The 16,143-nt window shown below is 45.0% G+C and overlaps 1 protein-coding gene across 5 annotated transcripts in view; it reads right to left on the bottom strand.

Moving 5' to 3' along the window:
* Positions 1-16,143, bottom strand: part of LOC106805954 (kelch-like protein 5) — a 119,551-nt gene that overhangs the window by 54,403 nt on the left and 49,005 nt on the right. For all 5 annotated transcript variants that reach the window (XM_014807753.1, XM_014807752.1, XM_014807751.1 and 2 more), the window contains exon 3: positions 7,919-8,199. In XM_014807753.1, the coding sequence (XP_014663239.1) occupies positions 7,919-8,198 (280 nt within the window). In that variant the 5' untranslated portion in view covers position 8,199. The remainder of the gene's footprint in view (positions 1-7,918; positions 8,200-16,143) is intronic.

Genomic DNA, 16,143 nt, shown 5'->3' with positions numbered 1-16,143 from the left:
GATATTAAGTGTCGAGTTTCTTTACACGACATAATTCCCGTAAAACTGTGACTAAAAAACACATTCAATATGTGGATGCCGCTCGATTAAAAAACCAGCTCGCCTAGTTTTTATAGAAATGAACCTTTCATCACTCACAAGGGCCCATCTCTCCGTTATATTGACTTCCCAACTACAAAATGAATTCATCAAGGCCGGTGTATATCGTTACTACAAACCAAAAATGCAGATTATAAAAAAGACAATTGGGGAAGGGCTTGTTTCATGGCTCTATCGATCTCTTGTATTTCTTTCAAATTGCCATTTACCCTCATGGAATGTATATATCAGTTGGCTTGTTGTATCGCTTAACTGTAGTGACAACATATACACCAATTTACTGATTTCCTATGGTTGCTGGGAACAAGAATTGAAGAGGCGATGGTCGGTTGATTGTTGCCCCACACTACAGAGCTGCCTCTATTCTAACATGGGGCATGTGGCCATGTTCATGGCAATTATAAATGAAAATGAATATTCAAACCTCCGTATTAAACAACAAACAAAGATAGACATTGGAAATATAGAGCCAGATGTTAATGCCACACAGACACCGTGCAGCGAAAAAGTGTTCTAGGTGCACATTGCATGTGCCGAAAGGTGATCCAAACACCTGCAGAAACCACATCTACTTGCCCGTTTGTTCCATTGCTTGCCAACCACGGGTCCTGTGAAGGGATGTAGCACGGCCCATGAGGCAAGGCGAATACGGTCATCACCATCTTGGATTTGACCTCGACGATGTCTCTGGCAGAGAGGATACCTTTGGCACCAGTCTTCCTTGCCATTCGAAGGATAGCGTATTGAGCATTCAGCATGCGATCCTATTAAAAGAAAGGCTGATTAGCAATTCTTACACGGTGGAGATGCTGGCTAAACACCCTTCTCTCCTAGAACAAGCTAGAAGGGTCTCCAACTGCAGGACTCTCCACTAAGATCCTTCCTAAAGAATAGAACTGCTAATTCCTTATACCTCTACCTCTTTATATATGGGGAAAGCCCCCCCCCCACCTAGCCCGAGCGGCCCCTTACCCTGAAACCAAGCACTACTGATCCATAAAAGGCATGTGCCTACCTCTCTTTACCAACCCCTGTAAGCTACACCTCATCTCGCGATTAAATAAAAAATTGTCAATGACACTTAGCTCACTTGGGTGTGATAGAAGAGGGAGATATATTTAAAAGTTGCGTATTGTGTTTTCAGTTTATGAAGGACCGAATATGTGATCAAAAGTCCTTATTTCCGCCGTTTGTATACTAATAGAAATGTTTACTGATTTTGTTCACGGGTTAGGGGTTCTGATGCCGAAAATAACTGTTCAAGATCTGAAAGTCTAGAAATCTGGGCGAGAGTGCGCTACGCCTAAATGATGCCGCCATTTTGGTTTTCGATTAATCGCCGCAAATAAAAGTAATAAAATATTCCAGCTGCAAATTACTGTAACAAAGAATCTAAAACACAGATATACACGTAGGTATGATTAGCGGTAAAGGTAATGTAGGTAAATTTTTAACAAAATCGATGTATCTAGATGGCCATTTCCATTTTGCCAAAAAGTTGGCGTGGCTCGAAAGGTAGGTCGACTGCGCACTGCTCCGACAATAGTGACGCTCAAATCTTCATCCCATAGGAGTAACAACTGTATGCAATTTGAAACATGTGGGTCAAACTGCCGTTTTCTTGAGTTATCGTTGACCGTAGGCAGACACTGAATGGCATTAGTGAAAATTGCCAAAATCTACCTAATTTGACATTTTTTTCAAATTATAAAAAACCCCCTGTGATATGTTTTGGGGCCAGTCGTTAGTCATTCACATAGCCCAAAAATGAGAGGAAAATGATTCGTTGCGAACCTGAACTGAGTTATGGCCATTTCCATTTTTTGCTAAAAAGTTGGCCGTGGTCGAAAGTAGGTCAGACTGGCGTCCGCCCGAGAAGTAGGACGTTCACATCTCGTCCCATAGGAGTAACACTGCTATGCAATTTAACATGCTGCGGTGCAAACGGCTTCTCAAGTTACGTTGACCGTAGCCAGAATCGTTGACGACAGACGGGACGGACTCGGTCGTTCACGCACGGCACGACGCCCCATGGCAATAGCCTCATCTTGACGCAGGTCAAGCCCTGAATGCTAAAAACAGACCCTATACTCCCTGTAGGCAGGCCCTACATCTTTCTCACAAGAAAGGTCTATCTTGCCAAACGAAGTAGGGCCTCCCTCACTTACAAGCAACCTCTTAACCTCCATGAAGCACATCATACCCATTACATACATGCCATACATACGAAGCATAGCATCAGCGAGCCTATCAATAGGAAGTAAGCAACTGAACCGGCCAAAATTCAACATGTAGTGCCTTAGTCTACCTATGATTTAATTGTGTTTAACTCGCAATTACTTGAGCTCAAATTCTTACCTTAATCATTAAACTAATTACGTGTCTAATCATTCGGTCTGTCACAAAAATGACAAATCGGGAGATATGCGGTCCAAACGTACAATGTGGTTTTTGCAGATTTATACCGCATTTTCAACAACTTGTGACCGAAACAAAGGGCAAGGCTTTTGAAAGCCCCTTTATCGCATAGCCAATGCAAACAACTAGCGAGGTTTGCCAAGCGGATTTCGAAGTTAAACACGACTTGGTGCTTATTTATACTATTTGACATTTAAAAATAAAAAAATTCCACATTTTTAGTATTTTTTTATTGGTATTTTCCCTCCTGCTTAACAATATCGTTCATAACATGTCAATTACTGTCATTCGACATGCCTTAACTGGGTTCGTTACTCCTATTGATGACTCCTTGATAGCATACATACAGGTTCTACGTCCATCTCAACAGAACATACCCTCAGCTCTCTGCCACGGTAACCCTACCCCACGCAATACAACTGTACACACTCCACGACCTACCTGGTTTCACTTAGACCACATCCTGACGACGCGTCGATAGTTGAGGCGAGCCTTGGCTTGATCGCAAATCGACTTAGGTCAATCACGGACCCGGCCCGCATTACCTATACTCGGATCCTGGAAACTTTGTGTATGCATGACTTCTTGTTACTGGACTTTCAACTGAAAATCAATGAAGCATAACAATTGCAACACCACTGGAATCAATTGGCACAATGAAGCTGGATAGCTGTGTTAAGAGTTTTCTTCTGCTAATAAATATCTAAAACAGCAATATATAATATCTACAAAAGGAAACCTTAATGTTAAGCTACTAAATACACATATAATGTCGGTCTCTCTTTTTATGCAGTCATTTGTGACCTCTCTATTGACTTTAGCTTTCCGGGAATTATGCTGCGTGCCAGCAATTTACCTTGTTATTGACCCACACTATGATATTCCCTTTCTACGATTGGGTTTGGCCAGCTCCACTCAGCTGAGTGAGGATGCTAAGAGTGTATGCCCTCATCCAACTGCCACACCACACGCTGCAACAGATCAGAATCTGCAATCTGCTTCCAGTCCTCACTGCCACCCTGCCAGTGCCCTACAAGTGCACTATATCTCAATGAGTTACATGAGAGACCATTCACACTCTATACTCGAAACCATATATCGATTTGTAAAGCCATGCTAACATCGACCATACTTGTGCGTATGCCACATGATAATAAGTAAGTAGGACCTAGTGTGAGTGTCTGGTTTCCTTCATTGAGATCCTGCGCCGCAACACCAACCAGGAAAAAATTTCAGCTCTTTCCAGCTCGACAGCAATCAGTTACAGTTCGTCGATCTGGCTCCATGAAGGCCTCAACTTGGAAACGTCTTGTGTACACGATGTCCAATTGACGCGATGCCAGGCTTGATGATGTCCATACAACTAATCGCAGAGAGCAATACAAAAGAAAATGATTAATAATGTTAAAATGTAAGGCCTTCGTCTAAACAACAGATTTAAAGAGAACCCTTACGTGAAGATTCATGAGCAGATTGACACGAATCAATTAAGACATGAATGACTCAAGACGTTAACATGGATGTAGAATAAATATTCAATACTTAGATTCATTCACTTTAATTTTGAAAGGTTTTGATCTTTACTAGTCATTTAGATCTATAGCCGCACCTGCGAAAATGATGAGTCCATGCCACAACAAGTCACTGGTAGAGCCAGTTCACATGAGGGACTCACACCCCATACTATTCATCCAGTTGCCGATACGCTACTAGGAAAAATGATGCCATGCATATATTCTGCCGCTGCCCAACTTTGTTGATTTGTTGCATTCAAATGCACTGTGAATATCAGTTCACATATGCGGTGCGAGTGTGAGAGGAATGAGGCGCTTATTACTTAAATTAAACATCATAACACAAATTATGAATATTCAGCTACTGCACATGCGTTACAATTATGTAACTCTCAATACCATCCTGCCAACAAAGAATCTACAAGACACAGGTTCACCCTGCATGACACCGAGCGAGGCGGGCCGCGCTCACTCAATTCTCAGCCGCCACACAAGAAATTTGTGTCAAAACACCGGTGGGCTCGCTGACGAAAATACACAGTTCTTCCATATAACAGTCAGTGCTTATAGTACCAAATAGCCTTAGGAATGCAATCCGAAATTGCCCATCATTTTTTCAAAGAATTCCCGGGGGGATCCCCCTAAGCTGTACGAGTTCGATCAACCTGCGGGTGCTCGCTTTGCTAGACCTCAAAAAACATGCAAACACATAGGCAAAAGAATTTTACCCGCTCACAGACCTTTTTGGCCCAGTGCACGCATATATTTAGCCATAGTAAATCACACGGTATGTAACACAAGCACACTCACTCTTCTCCTCTGCGCTTTTTCCCTCCATTTCCCAGTCAGGAATGTCTTCAGGTTTGCTCGACGCGCAGGGTACCATGTTGAAACAAGCTTTGCGACACCGAGGGCAGTGTTAAGCTTGCTGGGTTTCACACTTCTGTCGACCTTGTTTCCACTGACAACTCCTGTGCGGTCAACAAATGCTCGGCAGTCGATCTTGTCATTGCCTCACACAGCATTGGATTCAGCCACGCTTACGACTTGTCAGTCTCCTGTAGAGTATGCATAAACATTCTCAACACTAAGCTCATTAAAAAATTACACACGATACATGCATACTCACAGACACTGCCCCACAGCACGTAAACAGGCACTAAATCTAAAGGTGTACAATAAACCGCCAAGCCGCTTGGTAAATAACTGAATAGTAAAGATGTAAAATTAAGATACTCATATAAAGTGTCAACTTTAATTGTGAGAGGACGTACGAATGGATAGCAGTAGATCGCACCCCAGCCTTCCATTTTGGGTGCGATTTGGTTAAGCAATGGCATGTACGCTTCAGAGTTCTGGTAACACAAACACCATAAACGAACGTTTGTTGGTCGCAATAACCATAATGAATTATCACACTAGTTTTACGAAGATGCACAGTCACGTAACTACACATATGGCTAAGTCCTTTACATGTTCTAACAGTGATCCAACTGTTCATCCAAACAATGGTAATTCGTCTTCACCATAACTTGGTGCCTTGCCCCCACCGCATTACAAGAAATATCCACGGCAGACCACTGCAGCCCAGAACTAGCACTGCTGCTGGATCACAGAGCTACGATCCAAACTGGCTAGTGGGACGAGAGAACTGATTTCTACTGCCATAAGGTAGAGTGGGTTAGGACTGCTGAAAAGGCGAATCAACTACAAGTACAGGTGAAACACAATCTTGTAAACCACAATTTATTTTGAATCCCCATAACAAACATTTACGAACAAAATATGAGCAAACACACGCCCACCTTTCTTCATATAAACTGTTAGTTGACGTTCATACAATACAACGTGCACTACCTTCACCCACAGGCATTTGGAAATCCCGCATATCTATAACCAATAAAAAAAGCTAAAACGATTGCTAGGCTGTTTATATGTAGAATTGTTACACCAAGCTAGATGAAATACACGTAATAGGAATTGTTGCATCTCTCCCATAGGCATAACAATGTTTTGGGGCCTCAGCCTTACCACATTCACATAGCCAAAATTGTAACAAAAATCGACATGAATTAGATGCCATTTTTTATTTTGCCAAAACAGTAGGCGTGCTCGAAAGCTTACGGTCGACCTGGCGCTGCTCAAAAATAGCGACGTTCAAAATCTCTCCCATAGGAGTAACAACTGTATGCCAATTTGAAACATGTGAGGTCAAACGCGTTCTGAGTTATCGTTGATCGGTAGACAAACCATTGAATGCATATGTGAATTGCCAAAATCTACCTAATTTGCATAATTTAAAAAAATATCAAACAACCCTTGTGATAGGTTTTAGCGCCAGTCCTTATTCATTCACATACTAGAACATGAGGCAAATCCGTTTGAACCTGCAACTGACTTATTGGCCATTTCCAGATTTTTGCCAAAAAGTAGAACGTGGCTCGAAAGTAGATCGCACTGTGCGTGCTCAAAATTAGACGCTGCAAACCTCCCCATAGGAGTAACAACTATATGCAATTTAAACATGTGGCCGTCAAACGGCTTCTGAGTATCTTGACCGTAGGCAGACACTTGAAATGCATAGTCTGGAATTTGCCCAAATCTACCCTAATTTGCATACTTTAAAAAAAACTCAAAATTTGTGTGCATATGTTTTGAGCCAGATCCTCAGTCATGCACATACCAGCAACTGAGTAAAATCGCATAAACCTGAACGACTTTATGGCCATTCTATTTTTTGCAAAAACCAGTTGCGTGGCTCGAAAGTAGGTCCGACTGGGCAGTGCTCCAAAATAGACGTTAAAACCTCTCCCATAGGAGCAACAACTATTATGCAATTTGAAACATGTGCGCCGCAAACTGCCTTCTGCAGTTATCGTTGACCGTAGCCAAATGTTGACGGACGACAGACGTACGCTACGGACGTACGACGGCACGACACCCATGGCAATAGCCTCATCTTGACGCAGTCAAGGCCAAGCTAAAAATCGCGCTATCGCCAATCAAAACGCCGGCGCGAAGAAAGTTGCCGGGATTTAACGACGGACAGTGCCACGAAAGGCATAGCAGCCACGTAAGACCAGAATCGACGTGCAAAACAACCGTGCCTTGGATGGAAAAAAGCAACATACGAACTTCCGAGGATCCGCCAGGTGCAGACGCCAATTATGGTAATTGTTGCCAGTCGCATGTTTTTCTTCCATTATTGCCGTAGACGCTATAACTGTGGGATCTGAAATCAGCACCTGGCTAAATCTACGGAGAAAACCTTATTAATGAAATTTGATCGCCGTTTCGCACTGTCGAAAAATACTAGACGGAGTTAGACCATGCGCAGTAATTAGGGATTACGTGCTTTTCGTCGAGCCTGCTCCTGTTATCTATTCCATTGATTGTGCATCTACTTATTATATATAGCTATAATTGTTATATGATTCACATTTCGATTATGTCCATTATTCCAACCACTCTGACGTATTTTGGCATATATCCAAAATACAAATGAACAACAATGCAATTTGAAAGCATGATTTCTAAGTATATTTTGTGTGTTTCGAGTAAACAAGCATTGAACTAAGGCATGCAGATGAAACGGGGGAAGTGGTTGGCTCAGAAGCCCAATGAGAAAGCTTCCTGCCTGCGAAATTTTGACAAATGTGTGTACATCGAATCATGCTGCTTAGAGAGAGACTACCAACGACGCAAACCGGCGTACACAGCACGCACGCACGCACGCACGCACGCACGCACGCACGCACGCACACACACACACACACACTTGCTCATCTGTGTAGCACTTGCCTATAATCTGTGTAGCCGCTACCACTTAATTGTGTAGCAGTTATTGCTCACATGTGCAGTAATTATTCCTCACAGTTATCACTCACCTGTATAGCAGTACTCGACGAGCGCCAGCACTGAGTCGCTGTCGACGTCCTTCAGTGGCACCTCCTCTTGCTGCGCCTCACGCACATCGCTCGTGAACATTGCTGCGAAGTAGTCGGAGGCTGCGCTCAGCACGATGCGGTGCGCGTGGATACGCTGCGCGCCAATGATGAGTATCACGTCGCACAGCTCGCCGTGGTGATAGTAGTCCTCCATCTTCTTGAGCGAGCGCTCGGCGTGGTTGATCGAGTGGTAGAACTCGTTGTCGCTCTCATTGTCCATCCTGCAGGAGAAGCCAGCGTTGCTGTAGTAGCGGTAGTTGTACATGCAGTGCGTGAGGCTGCGCGAGTGGTGCACCCACTTGCTGCACATGGCAGCCGCTGCCTGCGTCGCCGCGCCGCACAGGCCCGACCGTCTCTTACAGCATTTGCGCGCGAGGAGCTGCTCTCTGGCGCTCTCTGTCGCGTCACCGTCGCTGACGCTTAGCGCTTGTTTGCACGCTCGAGACGACGCGTCGCGTCTAGTGCATAGCACGACGGGCCTCTCGCCGCAGCGATGGTATCGTGAATAGGCTACGAATGTCGTCGGCGCGGTTCTTCGCTCTCTTTCAGTGCTGATTAGCCGATGGCAGGTGGGCAGCGAGCCTGCTGCTGCCGTTCGCCTGATGATCGATGGTGTCAATTGCTTCTGCATTCACCGATCTACACCCGCCTTATTAACTGTGAATGTAAATTTTGAGCCTGACCTGATCTGACGCCACGTGTGAGATACACGGGCAGACGCTCTCGCAAGTTGCTTAGAATTACGTCACCGTATACCATGACGCAGGAATCGCGTCACCGGATACCATGACGCAGGTATCACGTCACAGAATACCATGACGCAGGAATCACGTCACCGAATACAGGAACCACGTCAATGAATACCATGACACAGGAATTACGTCAATGAATACCATGACACGAGAATCATATCGGCAAATACCAACATTCAGATAGTAGCTAGTAGAGTAGCTCGTCATGCTGATTGAGAATATACCTGACGGGTGAACCTCTTACTGGTTTCGAGAAGACAGACAGACAGATAGATCCGGCGATTTATTCAATTATTGTAGGAGATGAATACGAAACACTCGAAAATACGAAAATAAGCAGCAAGTTCAGCATTTATACCTATATGGTAGTCGTCTACGACGCTTTCCTACGAAGCTAATAATTCGTTTATTGTCGCTGTAATTCGACAATAGAGCTACAAAAACAATGCGAACAACACCGAGAAAATGCGCACTCGCTCTGACTCGATGCAGTAGGAGGGTATATAGCGCCACCACGCGGACATGTATTGAAATAATAAATAATTGTAATTGTAATTTTAAACTGTTTGATTTTGTGTATTTTTTTTTTTTGGCCTTGCCTTTGGTCGTCGCAACATGCTGATTAAGAATATATATGGTGTTAAGGGTGAGCTCTTACGAGGGGGGAGAAGATAGACAGAAGGACAGACACAAAAACAGACTCGCCCTTTATGTAAGAGATTGGGTGTACTCCTAGAGACTGAACTCAAACGTTATATTTATAGGTTGATAGATCGACTGATTGTAGCCGTTAATCTAAAAAACAACAACAACCGAAGTTTAGTTCAATTCACGATACTCATCCTCTAGTGACTAGTCCATACATCAGCAGATTAGGGACTAGCGAACCTAAACACTACGCATGAAAACATATGATTCGTATTAAAATGATCGGTTCTCTTCTTTTTGCGCTGATAATACTCAGGCGCCAGATCTCAGTAGCAGTTATCATGAAGAAGTTATTTTCATCATCATCATCATCATCATCATCATCACCATCATCATCAACATCATCATTATCATTATTACCCCCACCACGTCATCATCGTCATTATCGTCATCATCACCCAGTGATCGACATCCCGCCATCATCATTAACACCACATTATCATCATCATCATCACTACGTCATCAAAACTGCATCATCATCAACATCATCATCATCATCATCATCACGTCATAAACACCGCACTATCACCACTACGTCATCAACACCGCATCATCATCATCACGTCATCAGCAGTACGTCATTGTCATCATCACCACCCAGTCATTATCGTCACGCGTTATCATCGCCATGTCATTGTAACGTTGAAGTACGTTGATGTATAAATGATGAAGAAATCCAAACTTGTGCAGTAAACTGAATAACTTTAATATCTGCTCACGTATCGTCACATCTCCTTGTACACAGAGACAAAGAAACGCGCACACGCGCGTAAGCGCGTGCGCTTACCCGCGCGACCACAACCAGACCCGCACATTTTAGCCATAACCCTGCATTCTGATACAACACATTCACACTGATGTGTCAAACTGCTAGATACAAAAGATGAGTCGCGTCACGCTCACTGCTAAAAATAATAGAGTCTCTGGCTACGTGAACAAACGGCTGTTACATCATCATCATCACGTCATCATCACGTTATCACGCAGACGTCATCACTGTGTGTGTGTGTGACTGTGTGTGCATACATGCGTGCGTGCGTGCTGTAGCGTCACTTGATCCCGCTGTCAGTGCGCGTAACTGCCGCAGTACATGTCTGATCTAGCCCGCCGCCGGGCGTCATAGCCGTTGAGTAACCTGCCTGCGGAATATCAGCAGAAGCTGATGCAGAAGCTAACGAACCAGCGAAGACGGTAGATGTGCGTGCAGCAATCAAGCGACGGTGTGTGCATGCAGAATGGACGGGTCGACGCGGCACGTACGCACCCGAACCTGCTCCGTTACATTCTCTCTATACGGATTACGTACTGCGTCTAGCGATTTTTATAAGGCGCGTGAAGTAGAGGTGCATGTGAGGTTACATTTAAGCGCTCATGACTCACTAGTAGCGAACAGCGTATCTCCCCCTCCCGCTTTCTCTCCCCCAGCAGACCTACTCAGACGTATAATTAATTGATACATGCATCTAAAATTGACGACGTATTTATGCCACCATAAATGACACAATAAAACTTTGCGAGTGTGTCTGTGCGTGCGTACGTGCGTGCAGACAGAGTGCGCAACGGCTGGCGCTATACTACTTGCTGGCCGCGCATTCACGCATGCAGACTATACATAAATATTTCAGTCGGAATTGAGCCAGCCGCCTCATGAACAAGCATTTATGAAAACAGCACGTTGGCGACGTATTTCAGGCACCCACTCTGCACACTCGGCGGCAGACAGCCAGCGACGAGACTCAACAGCCACGCGCTATGCAGCCCCGCATACACACGCCGCAGTCTACAAGACTACAGCGGGTGCGTTGAACTGTCATGCATAATGACATCATTCGAACGCGCGCGCCACCGCCGCAGCTGCGGTCACGTGACGGAGGCCTGCGCGAAGGTACGTAGATTCAGTCGATACTGAAATCTGCGAGACGGAAAGTTAATTAAACGCGAGTCATGTGTGAGCGCAGTTGCCGTATTAATCGTTGATGCTGACCAGCGCCTTTACAACGCGGCCACACGCCGACGCTATTGTATTATGGTGCCGGCACTCAAATCAGTGCGAGCGCTTTGAAGATTAATTTACCTCGCCACCCGCGTAGGGCACCGTGCAACCACGATGCCACGAGTAACACAGCACGATTTCAACCGTCTCGTGACTCAGTAGGGTTCTACTTCGCATCTGCAGAATCATTCCACTCGCTATATAAAAGGCTACATTTTCTACCTCGCTAATATGGCCATGCCATGGCTAGTCCGAAAGTATGAGTGGGCGAACTGAAACAGCATAGCCTGCACAAAGGTTGGTCAGTACAACGCCAACCACCTTCAAGCAGCCACGGAAAGAACTTGCGGCGCATAAGTCAATGATAGATCCACCGCTACCTTTCATTCCACTCCACTCCCATATAGTACTTTCAGACAAACGGTGGTCTTCTTCTAAAATTAATCATAACGATGGTGTACCTTCAGACTAAACTATGGTCTTGCTATAGTGATTGGAATGAATCCATCTACGAGCTACGTGATGGTCATCTCAAACACGTATGCCGAATGAATAATCACACCCCATCGCCTTTAATAGCGCTTACATTTCCTTACATACAAATGTGTAACCCAACAGCGTAAGAACAGTAGAACAGAGAAGTACAAATATGTAACCCAGCCGCGTAGGGACAGTAGAATAGAGTAGGTAGAGTCGAGTAGGTACAAATGTGTAACCTAACCCCAACAGACAGTAGGAACAGTTGAGTCGAGTAGGGACAGAGTAGGAACATAGTAGTAGAGAGTACGAGAGTAGCTTACTTTGTCAGGTTACATATATCTAATCTATCTAACATTTTCTATACAGGGGAAGGTCAGGTCGCTTTATATAACCGGTGCTCTGTATACGCCATAACATACCGATCGCCTGCTGAAGGAGAATTGTGTCCAACTATAGCTGTCCCGCGTGTAAGACACATGCGCGGAGAGATGTCAGGTAAAAACGCGATCGATTTTCTCGTCAAGGCAAAGACAGTAAATGTCACCGCGATATCGGAATTTCTTCGGCTTTCATGCATAGAGAGTTAACAGGCGATGCCGCAAGATATATAGTTGTGCCCCTCGCTTCCGTTCGAGGTTTGCGCCATTGACAATACGCTATATAGCTTGTCTTATACCTTATACCTTATTACTCGTTATACCTTGTACCTCATACCTTCTGGACACTTTCAAGAACCTGAGCTTCCAATCGATGCCATTAACATTACATCAGAAGTGAATAAATACAAACTTATATCTACCTTTATGCACTCCTCATCTGATTAATTGCAGGTAATGCTGGGATTGCGTCACGCATTACCTCATCCGATTATACTATAAACAATGGTAATCAATATTGACATTGTATAGTATCTAGCAATGCTTATGGTATTTTATCCCGACTAACATCAAGGAGTACGCCCAATGTGTCGCGTATAAGCGCTAGTACACCTGATCACAACTTGATAGATTACGAGGCACTGACAGAAGTAAAAATGTTACGCTTTCTGACCTTCGCATAAATCGAAAGCTAAAGCTAAACCGAGCTCAGCTGCCTTTCCTGTGTGCTCAACACTTTGGTGCGAGCACTATATACTACAGGTCCGATCGGAAATGGGAACATTTTTGCTATCACGCATGCGAATGGCCCGCGCGCTATCGAGTAAAAAGGTCACGTGATTCACTCTACTCACTATGGCCTGATCATGGGTAAACGAAAGGTACTAATATGAACGCGCGGACTGAAGCTGAGCACTTCCGAAAAATACGAGTACACACGCGGCTGAAGGTCGGAGCCGCCGTGTTTACACGCACGCACTCCGCCGACCCTAGCACGACACAAAGCGCTACAACTAGCAGAATATAGTCGCGCGGCGCGACAAATGGACTTAAGATTGCCGCTATTCATTGGCGGCGCTGCTTTCACCGCGCCAAGCTGCAAGGAATTTTTTTTTATAAAAGTGCTATATTCTCCCTTCCCCAAAACCTCTCTATCATTCCCTTTCTCTCTTTGTCTCCCTCCTCTCTCTATCTCTCTCTCTATCTCTCTCTTTCTCCCCCTCCTTATCTCTATCTCTCTCTATCTATCTCTCTCTCTCTCTCTCTCTCTCTCTCTCTCAGCGACCGATCAAGCCAGTCAGGCAGCCAGCCAACCATGCATGCAGGCAAGCAGGCAGGCAGGCAAACAAGCAGGCAACCAGGCAGCCAGACAGTGAGCTCCGAGACGAATACACCGTTGTAGACATTTACAGGCGGCGAGCATTTTCCAATTTAGATAGACTGCCGCTCATGGCGAGGTCTGATCATCCTGTATATATGTGAACTCGTGAACACGCCAAGTGACGGCAAACTGCGTTAGCGGCTACGATAAGACGGGTACATGCATATCAACTACTCACTCTCAGCGACGTCCCCGGCTATAGCACGGGCTTCATTGCCACGAACTTCGTCGGTTTGCCTAAGCAGGCCGCACAACCAAAAACATTCTATCGAGTGACACGCAAGTGGGGGGGGGGGGGTAGTGAACGCACCGCCGCATACATCTAGGCCTGCGATACTACGACAATGCGCGCCTTGTCCGACCTAAACTCGTATAGACTGACGAAAGACACGCAACTCGAGTAGTCATAGTATGATTAAAACACATTGTAAGATTTTGCACTACATGTCTATACACTGCATCTGCGTTTAGAACAATACATGGCTTGTCAGATGAAGAATGATAGCGGGGAGGGAATTAGAAGATCGGCTAGCTACATGGAGCGAAGTACTACTTCACACAAGACTACTCCCTGGCCATGCTAACTTTAAGATCGGGTTGACGTCGGTTCGTGACTTGATCATGCTGGGTCGAGCCAACGACCACCCTATGCCTATAGTGTCAGAGCCATCATAAGATGACACTCCTCACCCACCCCGACCCCACTACTACGATGAGGTAAAACCCTGATACACAGATTCGCTACCACGAACGAATAATTTGCGAACCGAGTTGAACATATCTCCTTTCGCACAGCAATGAAGAACGAACCTCAGAAAGCGAGGGCGATATATATATATATATAGATATCAGGAGACACAGACACTGACACTGACACAGACACAGACACAGACACAGACTGTGTGTGTGTGTGTGTGTGTGTGTGTGTGTGTGTGTGTGTGTGTGTGTGTGTGTTGCGTGCGGGCTTGTCGCTCGCTGTCTCATCCGTCTATTAAGTACGCCACTCACGCTCACTAGCAGAAATTGCAATTGTGTTGCGCAAACCATGAACGAATACACGCGACGTAAGCATGTTGGCTCGCATCCCGATAGGTTCGGAGAACGTAACCATCCAATATCAGGATGACAATCTGCACGGCGTACCCTGAGTACTACGGCGCGTGTGCACGTTGACGGCACGCACCGACGGGGCAGCGATGCCTACTGCACGTACCGTCGCTGCGTGCTAACGTACACAGCGTCAGAACTCGTAGGCACAGGGTACACGAACGACGATCGTTCTCCTGCTGGACGGAGGATACTTCGCCGGATAGACCGGCATCCTAATAAGGCAATAATCACGACTACGCTGCGGAATACTGTATATGCTGAATGTATAGTAGGCAGCTTGCGACGAAGTCTTCGCGAAACACTAGCTTTCGTTAGCGCGAAACTCTCTCTAACAGACGCCATAGTTTTGCGCAGACACATGAGATTCGGACAAACAAACTCAACGGCTGCGCTCGCAAGCTTACGGATATATATTGCCTGCAAATGGGCGCACAAACTGTTATTGTTCGCGCACTAGAGCTAGTCCCGCTGCAATATCCGCCCCGCCGACGCCGCGAGCACGGCTATGCATCAAACCAGCACCGCGGCGCGGTGTATCTGCTATAAATATCGTCGGCATATAGAGTAGATAGGAAGCTACGTATATATATGCATATATGTCAAGAATCCATAATAGAAAATTTTCTATTATGGACTCTTGATATGTGTGTATCTCTTATATAAAGGGCGAGCCTGTTTTTGTGTCTGTCCTTCTGACTATCTTTTTCCCCCCCGTAAGAGCTCACCCCCAACACCATATATATTCTTAATCAGCATGTCGCGATGCCTAAAGGCAAAGTAAAAAAAACAAAAAATACACAAAACAAAAAAGTTTAAAATTACAATTAAAATTATTTATTATTTTAAGAAATGTCCGCGAGGTAACGCTATATGCAGTTCACTGCTCATCCATCAACTGCATGTTGAATTTGCATTTTGACTGCTATTTTTCTAGCTGTATTGTCGACTATTTTTGTTAGTTCTATTAAAACAAATTTAGCTTCGAAGGAGAGACAAAAGCGTCGTACATGACTACTGCTGAAAGGTATAAATGCTCAACTTGCTGCTTATTTTTTTCGCAGGCACTATTTTCGAGTTTTTCGTATTTATCTCCTACAATAAATCGCCGTATTTATCTGTCTGTCTGTCTTCTTGAGACCAGTAAGAGGTCACCCGTGAGGTATATTCTCAATCAGCATGATGCGACGACCATTTTAAGCCAGAAAGAATTTGCACAAAAACGCCAAATTAAGGGCAAAAAAACAAACAACAGATTTCGGTCAAAGTAGCGTTTACACACCCATGTCGTGAGTTTGGTTAGGGTTAGGGTTAGGGTTTTTAAACCTGGGGTTGTCAAATAGGATTTGGCCCAGATTTCCCCCCCC

Source organism: Priapulus caudatus, unplaced genomic scaffold, assembly GCF_000485595.1.
Source record: "Priapulus caudatus unplaced genomic scaffold, Priapulus_caudatus-5.0.1 Scaffold134, whole genome shotgun sequence".
NCBI classification, from domain to species: Eukaryota; Metazoa; Priapulida; class Priapulimorpha; order Priapulimorphida; family Priapulidae; genus Priapulus; species Priapulus caudatus.
Note: the sequence above shows the minus strand (reverse complement) of the source record. Positions and strands in the feature narration are given on the sequence as shown.